Source organism: Mus musculus, chromosome 5 (assembly GCF_000001635.26).
Source record: "Mus musculus strain C57BL/6J chromosome 5, GRCm38.p6 C57BL/6J".
Taxonomy (NCBI): Eukaryota; Metazoa; Chordata; class Mammalia; order Rodentia; family Muridae; genus Mus; species Mus musculus.
In genome coordinates this window covers 124532149-124552016 of record NC_000071.6, presented here as the reverse complement: position 1 = coordinate 124552016, position 19868 = coordinate 124532149, and the positions used below count along the sequence as shown (strand labels likewise).

General features: G+C 45.9%; 1 protein-coding gene across 1 annotated transcript; it reads right to left on the bottom strand.

Moving 5' to 3' along the window:
- Positions 1 to 1513: 1513 nt before the first annotated feature.
- Tmed2 (transmembrane p24 trafficking protein 2) lies at positions 1514 to 11226 on the bottom strand. Its single transcript, NM_019770.2, has 4 exons — positions 10976 to 11226; positions 8853 to 9045; positions 5014 to 5121; positions 1514 to 2936 (listed from the first exon to the last, which is right to left on the bottom strand). Exons 1-4 carry the CDS (start codon positions 11153 to 11155, stop codon positions 2812 to 2814), a joined length of 606 nt encoding a protein of 201 aa, NP_062744.1. The 5' UTR covers positions 11156 to 11226; the 3' UTR covers positions 1514 to 2811.
- Between the last annotated feature and the right edge of the window lie 8642 nt (positions 11227 to 19868).

Here is a 19868-nt window from a genome sequence, read left to right as displayed (position 1 = left end):
TGAAGATTCTCTTCAGGAGAGGGGCTTGGTTCCACCCTTCTGTCCTTGGGCGACTCCATCTCCCTATTTGCCCTATTTGCCCAGCCTATTTGCCCACATCCATAAACTACCTGATAAAGTACAAATAGTTCAAATGTGACTTCCTCCACCCCCATAGGCCTTAAAATATTTGAAATTTTGACCAAAAACCCACACAGCTAAAATTAACTTCTTTTGGTTTTGGTGTTCTGCTTGTTTTTTGTTGTTTGGTTTTTTGTTTTTTTAATTTATTTATTTATCATATGTGTGTACGCTGTAGCTATCTTCAGACACTCCAGAAGAGGGCATCAGATTTTTGTTAGGAATGGTTGTGAGCCACCATGTGGTTGCTGGGATTTGAACTGAGGACCTTTGGAAGAGCAGTCAGTGCTCTTATCCTCTGAGCCATCTTACCAGCCCCCTGGTGGTCTGCTTGTTTATTCGACTTTTTTTTTTTTTTTTTTTTTTAAAGATTTACTTACTTTATGTATGAGTTCACTGTCGCTGTCTTCAGACACACCATAAGAGGGCATCTTATCACATAACAGATGGTTGTGAGCCACCATAAGGTTGCTGGGAATTGAACTCAGGACCTCTGGAAGAGCAGTCAGTGCTCTTAACTACTGAGCCATCTCTCCAGACCATAATTATTTGTCTTTTGAGACAGGCTCTCAAAAGCCCTGGCTGTCCTGTCATGGAAGTATGTAGACCTATAGCTGTGTTTGCTACTTTATGAGTTCTTTCTTCAACACCCTAATACTAGATGAGAGATTTAAAAAAAAAAAAAGGGCTGGTGAGATGGCTCAGTGGGTAAGAGCACCCGACTGCTCTTCCGAAGGTCCGAAGTTCAAATCCCAGCAACCACATGGTGGCTCACAACCACCCGTAATGAGATCTGATGCCCTCTTCTGGAGTGTCTGAAGACAGCTACAGTGTACTTAATTATAATAAATAAATAAATCTTTAAAAAAAAAAAAAAAAAAAAAAAAAGTAAAAAGAAAAAGGGATCCCGAAATGAAGTTGGGTCAGCCGGGGATGACATTATTGTTAGGTTACTTCCTACTTAACAGAGGTGTCCAATTCCTTGATCTTCACCATCACATAACAAACCAACAACCCACAGCCACCTCTGGGGCCCTAGCATTTATTATACACCCTCAGAAAAGTCCCCAGAATTTCAAATGTCACACAATTTTAGAAACTATCTGCAGCTGTCAAAATCATGTCTCCGCTAGAGCACCAGCTGCTCCAGACAGTGTGAACATGCCCCACACCCACACCTGGGATAAAAACAACAACATTCTTAAAACTCAGAGACCAATCTGTATCAGCCTCCTGAGGGCTAGATTTAAAGGCTTGCACCACACTTGGCTTACAATGGTATTCTTGTTCACAACACTTGAAAAATGACATAACATGGCATATCTCATTGGAAGAAATAAAAAGCATTTAACAAATTTTAACTTTACCAGCATTAATATAAAACACAAAATACTGTTTTTAAAAAGAATTGTTTATTTACTGAACCTGGGCATATTAGATACACAACCAATTTTAAATTTACATCTTTTAATTCAATTCTGAAGTGTTTTCACACACACACACAAAAAAAAAAAATTGGCATGCAACAGCTGCCCTAGGTGAAAGTCACCTTACCAACAAACTGCTGCAAGGATATCATCGAAGGTTGAAAAATTATTTGTCCTGAACATGAAAACCTGTAACAATTTAAATTAAATTTATAAAACTTGTTACTTGTAGTTTTCCCCTTGCAAGATCCAAAAAGAAAAATAAAATATCCAGGTAACTAACAGACAATAGTTACCACATAATCCTGGACCGCCCACACCCAAAGCAGAGTGCCTTTCATTAAACCCATCATCAGAGAGACAGTCTCTTCATTTTATATAAACAAAACTGACATGTGCCAAAAAAGACCCCAGAGGACAAACAAACCCTAGTGCTGACACTGAAGACCAGGGCCCAAAGGCCACTGACTAAAAAGACATCAGTGGCTGCCTATCACTGCAAGCAACCCCAGAGGCTTAATCCTTCTGCTTGAGAAGTGCAGACTTCCAGTGAGGGAGAAACTGGATCTTCCTAAGTGCCAACAAGGGACAGACTCTGCAGCACACAGGACAGCAGTCTGTTCCAACACCTGGGAAACTGGATTCAAAGAACGGCTAAGTTATTGGCTGCTTGTTCAATTCAATTAGAGGTGATTCAGTTCTAAGGTTCAATATAAAACTTTAGGGGGAAGAGTTTTGATGAGTCTTTAAATCGAGCTCAAGAGAAAGCATGAGTGCCCACCCTGGTAACAGGCCCCATCAGGACTCTCCACCCTGAGGCGGGGCCACAGGGTCAAGATTCAGATTGCTGTTGCTGTAATAACAAAATGAGCCTCTGATGATGAACCAAGGGACTACTAGAATGCAGTTAGTTAACAAGTATTGTCAGGCTGTGGGCTACTTCCTGGATGAACTGCATTTTATTATGAAAACCAAAGGTAAAAACATAATAAAGACCATAGTCCCATACAGCATTAACAGCCTCTGGATTCTTGGAAGGGCCTATATAATGGGGCTCCTTTCAAGTAAGAATTATAGGCCAATCAAATGTCAAATTTTCACTCTAACTCTCTTAAACAGGTTTTCCCCAACACCTACTAATCACAAAGAAACATAAGTCATGAACGTTCAGAAAATAAAAATGTATAAACTAATGACATTATTATGACCAAGGTGTTTGGTAAACAAGTAAATCATGAATTTGGGATCAACAGGAAAAGGCCTTTTAAACAACCCTCCGGACTTCAAAAAATCTCTTCAGGTAGTAGATCTGTCCCAATGTCATGGCAACTAGAACAAGAGCTTCGAAGAAGGACCAAAGGACCACTCTGCTGTTTGTGTTGTCATTGACTGTGGAGGAAAACAAAGAGACTTTAACACCAACTGGAAAGCAGCAGAGGTTTGTCATCATCTCTCTGGAACCCAGCACCACCCAGGGCCTGATTAATACTCACTCACCCAGACCCAGAGACTCATGGCTTTCAAAGTGGCCTTGAAACCAGGCATGCTGACCCATCCTATAATTCCTACAGTCAAGAAGCTACAGTGTAGGACCACTGGGTTCCAAGCCGGACAAGTGGCAGTGGTGCACACCATTAGTCCCAGCACTGAGATGGGCAGGTGGGCCTCTGAGTTTAAGGCCAGCCTGGTCTACAGAGTTGAGTTGCAGGACAGCCAGGACTACACAGAAATTCTGTCTCAAAAACAAAAGACCCTACCTTAGAAAAGAGGAACAATGAGTTGCCAAGGTCACACTCATAGGATTAAAGCTCAGTCAAGCCTCTCTCACCTTAGACCTCTAAAATCTTAAGGGATTTGGGGCTAGGAAGACAGCCCAGCAGTTTTGAGCATATACTGCTCTTAGAGAAGACTCAAGTTTGACTCCTGGGAGCCCCATCAGATGGCTCACAAGAGCCTGTAACTCCATCTGCACAGTGTCTGACCCCCTTTTAAAGCTCTGTGGGCACCTTGCTCACATGCACATACCCACACTCAGATACATATGGCAGAAGGGGAGAACCAATTCAGCATTATCCTGACCTCCACACACATACATACATACAAAACACACAATAAATAAATATTTTCAAAATATTGATTCAACAAAATAGTGAGGCGCTGTTGTCCTTGGCATTGGGCCCCAGTCCCATCAGAAATGCCAGCTGTAAGCTAGTGAGTGCTCTGCTAAGGGAGAGCTACCACTCAGCTGTGCACTTGCTTTGCTCTCTTATTCTTTAGTTGATCATAAAAAAAAAAATGGTTGTTTTATACATTGATTTATTGTGAGCATGTGTACTTATGTAGAAGTCAGAGGACAGGAATTTCTATCTCAAAAAAGAACCAAACAATTCTTTTTTTTTTTTCTTGCAAGAATCCATTCTCTTCCTCTACCGAGTGGGCTCTAACTCAAGTAATAAGACTTGGTGACAAAGACCTTTCTTGCCAGCCCTAATCACAGACTTAAAAATAAAAAATAAATAAAACAAACCCAAATGCTCTTGGGATAGAGAATTGATTTAGCATCAATACCATGTGCTGCAGAGAATTGGGTTCAGTTCCCAGTACCCACAAAGCTGCTCACACCCACTGGTAATTCTAGTTTTAGGGGAGCCAACACCCTCTTCTGGGCTCTGTGAGTCCCGCACACATGGTACATCCACATACATACAGGCAAAGTACTCACACTCATACAATAAAAATAAATACATCTTTCTTTTGTTTTTTTCGAGGCAGGGATTCTCTGTGTAGCCCTGGCTGTCCTCGAACTCAGAAATCCGCCTGCCTCTGCCTCCCAAGTGCTGGAATTAAAGGCATGCGCCACCACCGCCCGGCAAATAAATACATCTTAAAAATAAACTCAGAGGGCTAGAGAGATGGCTCAGTGACTAAGGGTCCTGACTGCTCTTCCAGAGGTCCTGAGTTCAATTCCCAGAAACCATATGGTGGCTCACAACCATCTGTAATGGGATCTGATGCCCTCTTCTGGTATGTCAAAACAGCAACAATGTACTCTAAAAAAAACAGGGCTGGAGAGATGGCTCGGTGGTTAAGAGCACCGACTGTTCTTCTGAAGGTCCTGAGTTCAAATCCCAGCAACCACATGGTGGCTCACAACCATCTGTAATGAGATCTGATGCCCTCTTCTGGTGTATCTGAAGACAGCTACAGTGTACTTAGATATAATAAATAAATCTTAAAAACAACAACAAAAAAGAAACAAAAAAACCACAAACAAACAAAACCAGCACAGGCACACATTTCTGGCATAGAATGAGATTCAGCAATAAAAATATAAGCCATATAAGTCTCTATAAACATGTCTCTCACAGACCACCCTTCAGTAAAGCTACGGTATATTTGCAAAATTACAAACAAGGGGCTACACCATTACCAGGAGACCCTGTCACAAGCTGTGCCCGTAACTTACTGGCTCTGTGTATTCTCTCCCGGACTTCCATGTACTCCTGTTCGTGCTTTACGGCTGTCATTGCCACTGCCAGCTCATTAATCATTTCTTCTAGCTTGTTCTGATGAGCTGTGGAGGGTAAAGAGACAGATCAGCATACAGCTATTCATCTCTTTTCAAGAAATACTTGTTAAATAAAATACTCTCAGACTCCTCAGGCACACAAAAGCAGCTAGCTTTAGAAAGAGCTCAAGCAACAACAATGTGAACAACTGATGATAAAGATTCAATTCTCAAGAGCTGTTCCTGACGGTTCTACTGTGTTGTCTCATGTAGCCCAGCCTGGCTTCAAGCTCACAGGATAGCCAAGGACAGACTTGAACTCCTGCTCCTCCACCCCCAGTGACATCATAGGCACGTACCTCTGTACCTGGCTTTCAGAGCCTTTTTCACTATGTTGTCCTGGCTGGCCTTCAACTCAGAGATCTGCCTGCCTCAGCCTCTCCCTCCTGAGTGCTGGGTTAAAGGTGTGTGCCACGAGCTTTGAAGCAGAGGACCCACTCTGTTCTAGAGTAGGAACAGGCTATGCAGTACTTACTAACTAGAGAACAGCTTCCCCTAAGGAACTGCTTCCAGTTCATTCTAACTCCTAATGACAAACAGAAAAGCAGCACAGAGCAATATACTTTAACCCTCAATACAGGGCAGACTGGGAAGGTGGCTCAGTTGGCAGAGAGTGCCCAGCCTTGCTTTCCCTTCTCCTACCATGTGGGTCACAGAGACTGGATATGGTGGCACACATCTAAAATGAAAGCACTCAGGGAAACAGAAGGACCAGATTTCTTTGTTGTTGTTCTTGAGACAGGGTCTCACTATTTTCTTTGGCTGTCCCAGAAGTCACTAGGGAGTGCCACCTGTCTTGGCTTCCCAAGTGCTGGGACTAAAGATGTGCCTAGCTAGGAGAACCAGGATTTCAATTTCATCCTCTGCTCTAGTTGGATTGATACCCCATTTCAAAAACAAATGCACAACAAAACTAATATACAAACAAATAACAGCTTTAAACTAAAATGGAAATTTACATTAAGAATCATGTAGGGGGGCTGGAGAGATGGCCCAGAGGTTAGGAGCACTGACTGCTCTTCCAGAGGTCCTGATTTCAAATTCCAGCAACCACATGGTAGCTCACAACCATCTTATGCCCTCTTCTAGGGTGTCTGAAGACAGCAACAGTGTAACAGTGTACTCTATAAATAAATAATTCTTTTTTTTCTTTTTGGTTTTTCTAGACAGGGTTTCTCTGTATAGCCCTGGCTGTCCTGGAACTCACTCTGTAAACCAAGCTGGCCTCGAACTCAGAAATCCGGCTGCCTCTGCCTCCCGAGTGCTGGAATTAAAGGCATGCGCCACCACACCCAGCAAAATAAATAATTCTTTTTTTTAAAAAAAGGGATCATGTAACTTTGATGTAAATTTTGCACCCAAACAGGTTTTTAAATCTACAAAGGCAAGCACAAAACTTAGTTATACTCAGGAAAAAAAAAAGTCAGCCACACGAGGCTCCAAATGTCTGACCCACAAAGTGCAGCACATACAAGGAAAGACAGGCCCACGTGGCACAAACTCCTTTATTCCAGTGTGGGGATGGGGCTGCAGGGAGGGTCAGAGGTCAATTCCTTCAGGAGTTCTCTCCACCATGTGAGTTCCAGAGATCAAACTCAGGTCCCCAGACCTGGCAGAGGATCCACCCCAGGATCCTCTCTAATGAAGCTCTTCTGCTAGGAATGATGGCACGTCTTTCCTTTCCTTCCTTCTTTCCTTTGGTTTTTAAAGACAGGGTTTCTCTGTATAGACCTACTGTCCTGGACCTGGATCTGAAGACGGTGCCCAGCCACACTGGCACTTTAATCCCAGCACAGAAGGCCAAGGCAGGAAGATTTCTGTAGGTCTAAGGCCAGGCAAGAGGTAGACAATGAAAGCCTGGGGCGGGGAGCTGGCCTGAAGACCACGATTCCAGGAAGTACTACACTCTAACTGAGAACAGGCAGCAGACAGACAGCTCAAGGAGTCCTAGGAGAGTGTCAGGTGTCGCACCCCTGCCCAGGACCCAGCCTCAGAGGAGATTCCTGTTTCTCTAAGTAACCCTCAGTTTTCAAGCTACTAGCTGAAGGGAGCAGAACCAGCAAGGACTCCCCTCTAGGCAGCCGCACTCGAGACGCACATGCACTCTGGCAAATCTTTCAAGTAGGGATTCTTAGGAGGAGCACTCTGACCAGAATAAAAGACGTCTTATGAGAGTGCCAAACATCTCAAAAGGAAAAACTGACCCACTCAGAAACTATCATTTTAGAGAAGGCTCAACCTAACAGCTGCCATCAACAAGCAAAAGGGACAATCTGAGATGGCAAAGGACTAACCAGAATCTCACTATTGACATTTATTACCCATTATTTTCTAGCTGTGTTACCAAGGACCAATTTTCAGAGTAAACAAGTACCAAGTCCTCGAAACTATTCTCTCACTCATAATTAAGCAAGTTCAGTGGTGTAAATGGCATGAAAAATAAGCACAGGAGTTTAATAAAATTCTTAAATTTCTAGCCGTCACAAGCATCTAAAGCCTTGCCTTCCCTGCAGGGCTCGTAAGCGCTCAGTGCTGACCTACGCACGCCAGGAGCCGATACTGTGGAAGGTGGTAAGCAGAGGCCAGCCTCCACCAATTCTAACCTGTGCTGGCCAAGGACGGGGGAAAGTACGGCTGGCTCCTGAAAGCAATGACACAGTCTCCAGAACCAGCCAGAGGGCAGACCTGGGCACAGACCTGCAGCCCCAGCTACTTGGGAGACCTGAGGCAAAAGATCACAACTCAAACCCAGTATGGGCAGCACTGTGAGGTCCTATCTCAAAACTTTAAAAAATGTATTAAAATCATGGGAGATGCAGCTCAACAATAGTGTGCTTGCCAACCATGCACAATGCCCTGTGTTCAAGCCCCAGCACCATCACAAAAAAAAAAAAAAAGAAAGAAAGAAAAGAGAGACTACTACTGAGACAAAAATAATGAGTGAACTTAATTAAGCCAAAGCAAAATTCTCATCAGAAACTCTGCAAAACTTGTGGACAGTATTTTAAACCTAACCAAACTTCACATTAGAAATGTTGACAGTAAGGAGGCCTAAAACTGCTTTCTCTCTAGGGTGTCTAGAAACATATTCTCCAGAGCAGTTAGTTCAGCCTTTGTACTATTCAGCATTCATTTTAAGCAAAGTCACATTAAAATGTCAGGCCTGGCACTCATATACCAATCAGTTACAATAATCTAACCTGTATTAACCAATTCTTCACGTTTACCAAAAATTATATAGTTAGTTGTAGGGGAGTTTAAGAAGGGAAAAAAAACCACTCTCATGCCAGCAAACTGAAGTTAGAAAAAAGGAATCAGAAATTAGATATCAGTAAACAAAAGGATGCTAAACCAAAAAAAAAACAGGATGCTGTCACACAAAAGCACCACATACCATCCCAGGAGTCTCCACCACCTAGAGAAAAATGTAAGGTGTAGACAAAAGAAGGAGTTTAGCTAAGCTAGCATGTCTGCAAACAGAAACAGAGGTACACGTGGACCCCAGGATCAGCCAGGTAACAGAACCCAGGGCCATGGAGTCTGGGGATTTACATGAGCAGAGTGACTCATGGCTGCCAGAAGGCACAACCAAAATCACTGACAATAGACAGTAACATCCACTTCAACAGGAATTTTGTTTTTAAGACATGAATCTGGAGAGAAAGTCACACACACAGTACTAAGATGGATGAGTGAACTGAACTGAGATGAGCTCTGAGTCCAAAGAGACACCTCACCTTCTGTCTCCATGTCTTGTCCTTTGGGAGCCTCCCCAATGTCAATGGTGAACATTACTATCTTTGGAGTCATAGTGGACATCCTATTGCTAAAGCAGAACTTGTATGTCCCATCCATGTGGGCTGCAAATGTGTACTTCCCGCTGGACTCCCGGTCTCCTTTATAGATTCCTTTATTATCTGGTCCTGTGATCTGGAGGCAGGAGAGAAACAGAAAACTCACTAAACATTTAGGATCTTTAGCAGCATCCTCACAGGAAAAATATCCAATAGGCTGGAACTTGAGTAGGTCCCCCTACAGGGAGCCAGTGTACACTTTGGGCACTAACTCTCCCACTTAAATCAAACTAGCACAGAGTCAACAGTTCCCTAAAACACCTCTTCACTCTTTATCCTTTAGGTATTACCTGTCCAAGCGAAATGTAAACCTCTCAGAAAGAGAAGCAGGACAACTCTCCACATGGCCTCCAACTGTCTAACTTCAACAAAAACTGGCAAGGCTGAAATCACAACCTAGGAACAAAGTTTTCCTAAATGAGTAATTTTATTTATTTTTGATTTGAGATAGGGTCTCATTACTGGTCCAAACTGGGTTCAGATTCAGAGATCCAGCGACCTGTCTTGAATGCGGGATTAAAAGTGTGCCCAAGGCCATTGATTCTCCTGCAGGAGACCAAAGCCCTTCTCAGGCCCCATCCCAGTAGCCACTCGCCACTGTCATGTGTGCTGCACACAGTGGGTGCCGCCATGTCCTTCCTTAGGAACACCCTAGAGGAAACCACCAGCTGTTTCTTGTTCCCAGGGCTGGTGGGTGGTTTTGGATTTGTGTTGACTGTTGATACTTATTTAACATATAATTTATCAGTTGTACCAAAAAAAAAAAAAAAAAAAGTTGGTGTGCTCCTATTTCACCCTACCAAAATGAGTAATTTTATAAAAGCACCTTTAAGGTTTTTGTGGTCACTTCGAACAACAAAGGGCTGTAACTTATCTGACATGCTAAGGCTTAGGGAAGTGCACTAGATTGGAAATTAGAAAACCCGAATTCTCAAGCAGGAACAATACAAATCAGCTGCCAGGCACCATCAAACCTTCCCCCTTTAAGGCTGTGCATGAAAATGTACGGAGGTGCCAAAGGGGCACCCAATGTCTGGAGTCAACGCTTGTATTGAACAAAGAGCGGCATGTACCCCTAACTGCTGAGCCATCTCTCTAGCCCGAGCCCTGCTTCTTTGAGAGCCAGTCCACCTGCAAAACTTGAGAAACTGGAAGTACTCATCTTTTATCTAAGGTCTTGGCTAATCCATGCGGTCTCCAAACTTTTTTGGAGTGCCACTACTTGTATTCCCTCTTTACACCCAGTCAGGAATACTAGCAAGCAAATTAAAACTACTGTATATGGTCTTTTTTTTTTTTTTTTTTTTTGAATGCAGCAAACTGTAGGGACCGGCGGTACACGCCCTTCATCCTATCCCTCCTAAAGTGAGTTCGATACCCAAGAACTACAAAAGGCAATCCTGTCTCAAACAACTCGGCCGATCATTTTTATTCTCCAGACAAGTAACTTTTCTAAAACACTTAGCTGAAAGCCTCTCCTAAAACTAAATGACCTCAGTGCATCCCTCGCGGGTCACATCTGGCGCTTGCGTAAGGATGCGGCTAGGAAGTTAAGCTGGTTTCTGCCAAAGCCACTTTCTCCGCCTTAGTGCTACTCCGCCAACTTCCGACCTACTCGGCAAAGTTTGTTTCCGCGCCACGCCGCCCCGTGCGAGCCCTGGAGGGACCGAGGAGAACCACGCCGAGTCGCTCCCTCCCGGGCTGAGTGACACGCGGCCGCCGCGGGACAAAGCCAAGGGGGAAAGGCCGAGTCCGCGCCCGAGTCCCGAGCCTGGCCCGAAGGCGCTCGGAGAGACGAGCGCTTTCCGAGACGCGCGGGCAGGGCCCGTCGGAGGGCTGCGCGACGGGCGGTGGCGGCGACGGCAACGAGGCCCCTCCCCGGCCCGCGCCCTTGTCGAGCGCTGTCCCGCGCGGGGCCACCCCGCGCTCTACCCCGGGACCCGCCAACCCCCCGAGAGGGACTCGCGACGGCGCCCCGACGGCGAGCGGGCGCCGGGCCCGCGCACCTCCACGTCGATGTCCAGGAAGCCGCCCTCCGCCACCTCGAAGATGAGGCCCATCTTGGTGCCGGAGGTGACCCGCTCGAAGAAGCACTCCTCGGCGTGCGCGTCGATGCTGACAAAGTAGCCCGAGGCCGTGGCCAGCAGCGCGGCCAGCAGCGCCAGCAGCTCGGCGAGCGTCACCATGGTGCGGGACGGGCCGACGCCGGGACGCGGACTGCGGCCTCCGGAGCCGCCGCCACCGCTGCCGCCTCAGCCGCCCGCCGCCTCAGCTCCGCCCCTTCCGGCGGCGCCTCCCAAGGGGGCTGATGCGGGCGCCGCTCATTGGCCGGGGCCGACGGCTGCCACGTAACGGACGCACGGCGGCCGCGGAGGGACAAGGCGGATGCTGAGGTTGGACAGTGGCCCTGAGGAGCCAAAAAAACAATCCCTCCACTCAAGCCCTTCGACGTGGGCCAATGATCACGTGGACTAGGAGCGGCGAAAAGGCGCTGCACCGACAGAACCTGCTAGTTGCTTTTGCAGAGGATCCGAGTTCGAGTCCCAGAGTTCGCACGATGACCCACAACCGTCTGTACCCAGTTTCAAGGGATCTAATGCCCCCTCTGCTGACCACCGCGGGCACCGCACACACATGCTGTCCAGATACTCAAACATAAAATTTAAAACATAATAGCAATAAATAAAGATCGCATGGACTTATTCAGAAAGTGATAGTATACAGGGTTTCACAGTTTTAGGATTATCCGAGTAGATAAAGACATTCAGTGAGTCTCAAAACTGGGGTCTCTGAGAGGTGGATGATAAAGATGAGAAATCCAATTTTTTTGTTGTTTCTTTGGTTTGCTCCCCCATCACCTTGCTTATTTAAGCTGGCAGGGGTGGAGAACACTCAAAACCATCCCACAGAGAATCTCTGAGGATGCTGAAAGTCAATTACCTCTGGCTACATGCTCACTGCTAACACTCACCCCCACCCAGGAACACGTAGTTAAAGGAATAAAAATAAATCTTTTTTTTTTTAAATCTATGCGAAGCAGTGAGTTCAAGTCCTCCTTGGTCCCTATATAGAAAAGTTCCAGTGCAGCCAGGGTGACACAGCAACAGCAGCGAAAGGAAGGAAGGAAAGAAGGAAGGAAGGAAGGAAGGAAGGAAGAAAGGAAGGAAGTCTATGCATATGATATTGTAAAATTTCACCTTGTTCAGAAAGCTGGGCATGGTGCTATAGGCCTTTTTTTTTTTTTTTAATTTATTTATTTATTTATTATATGTAAGTACACTGTAGCTGTCTTCCGACAGTCCAGAAGAGGAAGCCAGATCTCATTACGGGTGGTTGTGAGCCACCATGTGGTTGCTGGGATTTGAACTCCGGACCTTCGGAAGAGCAGTCGGGTGCTCTTACCCGCTGAGCCATCTCACCAGCCCCGCTATAGGCCTTTAATCCCAGCATTTGGCAGGTAAGTTCGAGGCCAGTCTGGTTTACAAAGCAAGTCCAGGGCAGTGAATGCTATATTACACAGAGAAACACTGTCTCTAAAATACAATACAATACAATACAATACAATACAATACAATACAATGTTCACTTTGTTCTGCATATAATCCTCCCAGTATTATATAATGCATCTAATCCTCACAGAATTGCTGCCAGCCCTAACCCACACTTTGGATTGTCACACTGCCTGCCGACAGCCTACACATCCCTCAAAACCCAGTTCAAACGTCACCTTTTCATTGCCGAGTATTGCTCAGCCACCAGCCACTCTGTATGTGAGGTGCACATTTGTTCTCACTGAGAGTTCGGCTGCTTGCTTGTTGTCTTGAGATGGCCTCGCTTTGTGTGTACTGCCATCTTGGGGTCACCTGAGACCAAAAGACTTTCCCTCCTCATGTGCTGGGTGAGCTCACTGGGCCAACTTGGGGATTAGGAGTCTGGTTCGCATTCCCACTTTTGCACATAGCTCTGTGACTGCGACTAGGTTCTGTCAGAACTCTGAGCCCCAGTTTCCTGGTCTATAAAATGGGACAGCACAGCAAGCCAGCCTTGCACATCTCACAGATTTAGAAAAACACAGTAGGCAATAGGGGGCAGCAATGTCCCATTTTAGGTGACAAGGGAGAGCTGTGGTGACAATGTCTTACAGCAAGGAAGTCTCCAATACTGGGACTCCTCTACCCTTCAGCCCCACACTGGTCCTTCTTTCTCCAGAAAGTCAGCTCATTAGAAGAATCGCCCAAGAACAAATTTGTTTTTAATGTAGAAATCCGGCATTATTTTTTAATTTGGAAAAGATTAAATACTAGCTGGGCATGGTGGCACAATGCCTTTAATCCCAGTACTTGGGAGGCAGAGGCAGGCAGATTTCTGAGTTCGAGGCCAGCCTGATCTACAGAGTGAGTTCCAGGACAGCCAGGGCTACACAGAGAAACCCTGCCTCGAAAAACCTATTCTATCTCCACTCATCCAGGATTTCAAATAGGAAAATTTAAGGTCTTGGGGAAACACAAGAAACTGTAGATTGTGGGGTTTATTACATAAGCTGGGGCTAAAATTCCAATGCCTTCAGAGATTAGGCAATTTGATTTACATAATACGAAGGAGTATAGCAGCCCAGGCTGGCTCCAAACTTTTGGTAATCCTTCTGTTTCAGCTTCTTAGGCGCTAGAACTATGAATATGAGCCACCACTCTGTTTTTTTTTTTAGATTTATTTATTTATATTTATTTATGTATATGAGTACACTGTAGCTGTCTTCAGACACACCAGAAGAGGGCATCAGATCCCATTACAGATGGTTGTGAGCCACCATGTGGGTGCTGGGATTTGAACTCAGGACCTCTGGAAGAGCAGTCAGTACTCTTAACCACTGAGCCATCTCTCCAGCCCCCACTCTCAGTTTTTAATTCCTGGTGGTTGTTGGTTTGGTTTGGTTTGGTTTTGAGGCAGGGTCTTGCTATATAGTCCTGGCTAATCTGGAACTCACTATGTAGATCAGGCTGGCCTCGAACTCACAGAAATGTGCTTGCCCCTATCTCCTGAACGACAGATTAAAAGCCTGTACCACTACACTCAGCCTCTCCTTTGTATTTAACAAATCCATTTCTTAGCACCGTGTTTGTGAGAGTCACTATACTGTTGCATATAAGAATCATGTTATTTTATACTGCTGCATAGTATTTCATTGGGTGACTTTATCGATCCTTTCTGCTGACACTAGAAATCCCACATATTTCCAGCTTTGCACCATTTTGAGTAAAGCTGCTGTTGGTGTTTTTCTCTAACACCTGGTACGTTGCAACCTAAGAGTTGAATTTCTTGGCCCCAAAGGAAGTGAGTATTTGGACTGCCCAGTTTTCCCCCACTGCACTCCAGACAGCAGGAAGTAAGGCTGTTCTTGGCAGTTCTGGAACTGACAACTGGATCTTGAGTTTGAAATCTGAGGATGAGACAGGCAGTGGTGGCACACGCCTTTAATCCCAGCACTTGGGAGGCAGAGGCAGGTGGATTTCTGAGTTCCAGGCCAGCCTGGTCTACAAAGTGAGTTCCAGGACAGCCAGGGCTACACAGAGAAACCCTGTCTCAGAAAAACAAACAAACCAACACACAGGGAGGAGGGGGAGGAGAAGAAGAGATCTTAGGATGTGAAATGAAGTAGGCTGAAGTCAGAGGGTGAGTTCCTGAAGAGCAACAGTAAGTAAGCCTGGGAGATATTTGACAAGACACAACAGTGTCTAAATTGGGTGGAATTTCTGCTCTTCCAGCGGGGATGAAAGAGAGGATAATCAGTGGAGGAGGGATGGGAGGAGGAGGAGGCAGGTAGCAGAAGACAAGGAGATAGAAAAGTAGGAGGCTCAGGAAGGAGGAGGGTGGAGGAGGCGGAGGAGGGGAGCGGAGCGGAAGAGAAGGGTAGGTGGCTGCAGCAGTTCACAGCGGGTTGGGAAGTGAGCTTTGTGAGTGTGAGCAGATTAAGTACTAGCCTATTCCTGGTTTTCCACGGCCGGCCGCTACTGCTTCCGCCGCCGCCGCCGCCTATTGGCTCAGTGCCGTCCTGGCAGAGGAATCTCTATGGACTGTAACCTACCTGCCTGGGTCAGGCTCCACAGTCGACTTGCTAGCCCTTCTGCAGTCTCTCTGGCCTCTGTGGTCAGAGTTTCCAGGAAGCCTTAACTTCTCCATCCACGGAACCAATCTGTGTTCCCCGTTGTCTCTTCTGAGGTTCCTGTTGTCTGTCACCTGCAGGTGGCTCTTCTAAACATCTGTGCCTGGGGCGGGGGTGGGGGTGGGGGTAGGGGTCCCACACTGGCCTGGAGTCTTCTCCGGACACTCACTAGGGAATTTTCCTGTATCTTTTTTCTTTCCCCTACAGTCAAGTCCGTACTGTCATTCTTTCAAATCCTAGTGTTTATTTAAAAGGACAAAAATCAAATGTAAAAGGCTTTGCAGGAAAGGGTTTTAATTTATTTATTTGTATATTCATTTGGCAGGAAGGGAGATGTACCCTGTCTTGGTTTGTATATCCTTGGACCAGGGAGTGGCACCATTTGGAGGTGTGGCCTTGTTGGAATAGGTATGACCTGGTTGGAGTAGGTGTGTCACTGTGGGTATGGGCTTAAGACCCTCACCCTAGTTGCCTGGAAGTCAGTCTTCCACTAGCAGCCTTTGGATGAAGATGTAGAACTCTCAGCCCTGCCTACACCATGACAGCCTGGATGCTGCCATGCTCCCACCTTGATGATAATGTACTGAACCTCTGAACCTGTAAGCTAGCCCCAATTAAATGTTGCTTTTTATAAGACTTGCCTTGGTCATGGTGTCTGTTCACAGAAGTAAAACCCTAACTAAGACGTACTCCAAGCATGCAATAGACAGAAGACACTGTTTGAGAGTCTGTTCTTTCCTACCACGAAGTCCCAGGGAAAGAACTCAAGCCCTCAGACTTCGTAGAAAGCACTTCTCCACTCAAGACACCTGGCAATCCAAGGGAGGGGGCTTCTGAATCAGTGTCTTGCTATATAGCCCTGGCTAGCCTGAAACTCACCATGTAGACCAGGCTGCCCTCAAACACATAGAGATCCACCTACCTTTGTTTCCTGAGTGCTGGGGTTAAAGACCTTTACCACCTCCTGGCGGTGTGTGTGTGTGTGTGTGTGTGTGTGAGAGAGAGAGAGAGAGAGAGAGAGAGAGAGAGAGAGAGAGAGAGAGAGAATACCATATGATGCAGGCTGGAGGCTGTGGAGGCTGGAAGACAGCCATACCTCCCCTGCACACACACACACACACACACACACACACACACACACACACACACACCTAGAACTGGGTTTTGAGAGTAGCTCCCAAGCCATGTCTTTAGGCACTGCGTATTTTACATGAGGTTCCATTCCATTTGGAATGGACAGGTCCTCCAATGAAGTTGCCCTTTCCTTTCTTTCCCTTCCCTTCCCTTCCCTTCCCTTCCCTCTCCTTTCTATTTATTTAATTACTTATTTTACTTTATTCTTTGAAAAGGTTTTTTGTTGGTTGATTGGTTTGTGGTTTTTGTTTGTTTGGTTTGTACCTTTTTAATTTTTCAACACAGGGTTTCTCTGCATAGCCCTGGCTATCCTGGAACTCAGAGACCTGCGTGCATGCTTCTGATTCCAGAGGTCCTGGATGAAAGGCATGCACCACCACTGCCAGGCCTGTGTTATTTTGGGGAAGAGGCATAGATTCACCATGTAGTCGAGGCTGGCTTTGAACTCCTGACCCTCAGCCTCCTAAGTACAGGAATGAAAGTCTGTTTCTGTTATTTCTGTTATCTGACAGTTATCACTCGCCCACACTTGCATAGTATGCCCCACCCAGCACTCGTTCAGTTCTATACTGTGCTCAAGACCTGAGCTCCCTTCTGAGGGGCTGCATGGTCCATCACAGGGAGAGCAATGCAGCATCCTCTGGTCCTTGCATGGAGGCTGGGATGGTGCGATCTTAGTTTACCATATCCCTCCCACCTAGGCACAGGCATGAGAGCCAAGCTTGGCCTCTCAACGGCCTCAGGAGGGAGTGGACCTCAGGGCAGAGAAGCTGGGTTGGTGCCTAGAGATGAGGAGAGGGATTCAAAGGCTCATGAGAAGCAGAGGCAAGTCAGATCTGGAGAATCCATGTTTGAAACCAGGCAATGTGACCCACACATCTTATCCCCACATCCAGGAAGTGTAGGCAGGAAGATCACCAGAAGTTCAGAGCCAGACTGGGTTACACACCAAGACCCAGCTCAAAGAACAAACAAAGCAGAACTGGAGAGATATGGCAGTGGTTGGAAACACTGGGTGCTCTTGCAAAAGACCTACATTTAGTTCCCAGCACCCATGTGGCAGCTCACAACCTATTTTAACCCCAGTTTCAGGGCATGTGAACCCTTCTTCTGGCCTCTTTAAGCATCCACCTCTACCCACCCCACACACAAAAATAAGTAAACAAAGAAACAAATGTTAAAGAAATGAACAAAAAAGGGTTGCAGTAATAGAGATGACCGTGTAAAAATGTAAATATAAAACCAAATTAAGCTGGGCGTGGTAGCACACGTCTTTAATCCCAGCACTTGGGAGGCAGAGGCAGGCAGATTTCTGAGTTCGAGGCCAGCCTGGTCTACAAAGTGAGTTCCAGGACAGCCAGGGCTATACAGAGAAACCCTGTCTCAAAAAAACCAAAAAAAAAAAAATTAATTGTATGAGTATGAGTGTTTGGCCTGCGTCTATGTTTGTATACTTTAAGTATCTGATGCCACCAAGGCCAGAAGAGTATGTGGGATCCACTGAAACTGGAGTTACAGACATTTGTGAGCTGCCACACAGGTGCTTGGAATCAAACCTAGGTCCTCTGCTGGGGGAGCGGTCAGTGCTCTTTGCTGCAGAAATATTTCTCCAGTACAACCCCCACCACCTTTTTTTTTTTTTTTTTTTTTTTTTTTTTAGCTAGGGTCTGAGTATGTATCCCTTGCTAACCTGGAACTCATTATGCAGAGTAGACTAGCCTGAAACTCACACAGAGATCTATCTGCCTGCCCCTGTCTCTTCTGAGTGCAGAACCATACCAGACTTATTTATTTATGTATATATATATATATATATGTGTGTGTGTGTGTGTGTGTGTGTGTGTGTGTGTATGCATTATGTATTTATGTGTGTAGGCACATATGTGGGGACACATGAAGTCAGAGGACACTTTTCCAGAGTCTGTTCTGTCCTTGTAGTGTGGGTTCCAGGGATGGTCACAAGACTTAATGGCAAGTGGCTTTACCCTCTGAGCTTGCTAAATCACTAACACTGTGACACACTCAAGCAAGCGCAAGCACAAGAGTGCACATGGATGTACACGCATACACACACGGTGGTCCTCCTGCCTCCACATTCAGCGTGCTGGCATTGCAGGTGTGTGCCACCATAACCAGCTACACTGTTTGATGAATGGCTTGCTTGGCTACTCCCCTTTCCGATCCATTTCCCTCTACCGCCAGCCTGCCCCGGCTCCATCTAAGCTTACAGATGAACACATGGCACAGCCCACGCACAAACTTCACAGGTGCTTATGACCTCTGCCTTTCACTCTGTACCTGAGGCCCTCCTCCTCCAGGAAGTCACCTCTGATCACTCCACCCAGCTAGGTGTAAGTAAGACTAGATCCATTGCTGAAACCACCTTGGGTCACTTTTGATGTATCCCTCCTCAACTGTGGGAGCACATGTTTACCTTTCTGAGCAGGTGCATGGTTTATATACACATGCACACTTTAAAGACACTTTGGGGGCTGGAGAGATGGTTCAGCAGTTAAGAGCACTGACTGCTCTTCCGAAGGTCCTGAGTTCAAATCCCAGCAACCACATGGTGGCTTACAACCATCCCTAATGAGATTTGATGCCCTTTTCTGGTATGTCTGAAGACAGCTATAATGTACTTACATATAATAATAAAGAAATCTTTGGGCTGGAGCAAGGGAGGCCTGTGGAGTGAACAGGGCCAGAGCGAGCAGAGGTCTTGAATTCAATTCTCAGCAAGTACATGATGGCTCACAATCTTCTGAACAGCTACAGTGTACTCATATATGTAAAATAAATAAATAAAAGACACTTTTGGAGTGACACAGTAGACTCAAGATTTACAAACACTTTGTGTAAGCTAAAATGTACAGTGTGCTTAGTGCTTAGTGCTTAGTGCAGAGACTGAGACAGAGTTTCTTCCGGTGCAGAACTGTGCTGCTCAGATACTTCCCAGACAGATAGTGAACAGATTTTCCTTCCCCTCCTGGGACAGTTCCCCTAGAGCTGCTGTTGCTTCCTGTCCCATGCAGCCGCACCATGGCAATCCCATAGTGCAACAGCTCCCAGTGCAGCCCCCTCCCCTCCTCCCACCCCAGCATAGCAGCCCCAGCATAGCAGTTCCAAGGTACATCAGTACCGGATGCAGCCATTCTCCCAGTGCAGCCGCCCTAATACAAGTCCCTCCCCCATTCCACTCCCGCCTCAGGGCGGCAGCCTCAGGGTCACACAATAACCGAGCTATTGTGATTTTTTTTCCTTTATATATTTATCTGTGAAAAGGTTTAATGTATAAATTAGGCCCTGTACAAGAGTAAGTTTTTTTTTAAAGTAAAGTAGTATTGTTCTAATTATATACTGTATCAAAACTTATATAAAATGTATACATTGTTTCTTCTGGCCTCAGACACTAAACAGAGGTTAGGGTGGGGGCTACTGCAACCTCTGGGCCTCCAAAATTTGTAAATGGGCTAAAATGTGGCACATGCCTTTAATCCTAGCATTCAAGGTGGAAGAGGCAGAAGGATCTCTATGAGTTCAAAGCCAGACTGGTCTACATAGCGAATTGCAGGCCAGCAATTCAAAAAGAAACAAAAACAAAACTT

Bases quoted from the DNA above. Each gene is read 5' to 3' on its own strand.
- Tmed2 (NM_019770.2), bottom strand. From the start codon at position 11,155: ATGGTGACGCTCGCCGAGCTGCTGGCGCTGCTGGCCGCGCTGCTGGCC. The intron at 9,046-10,975 runs GTGCGCGGGCCC...TCCTGCCTCCAG, and splicing joins TCCTGGACATCGACGTGGAG to ATCACAGGACCAGATAATAA. The intron at 5,122-8,852 runs GTGAGGTGTCTC...TACCCTCCACAG, and splicing joins ACAAGACATGGAGACAGAAG to CTCATCAGAACAAGCTAGAA.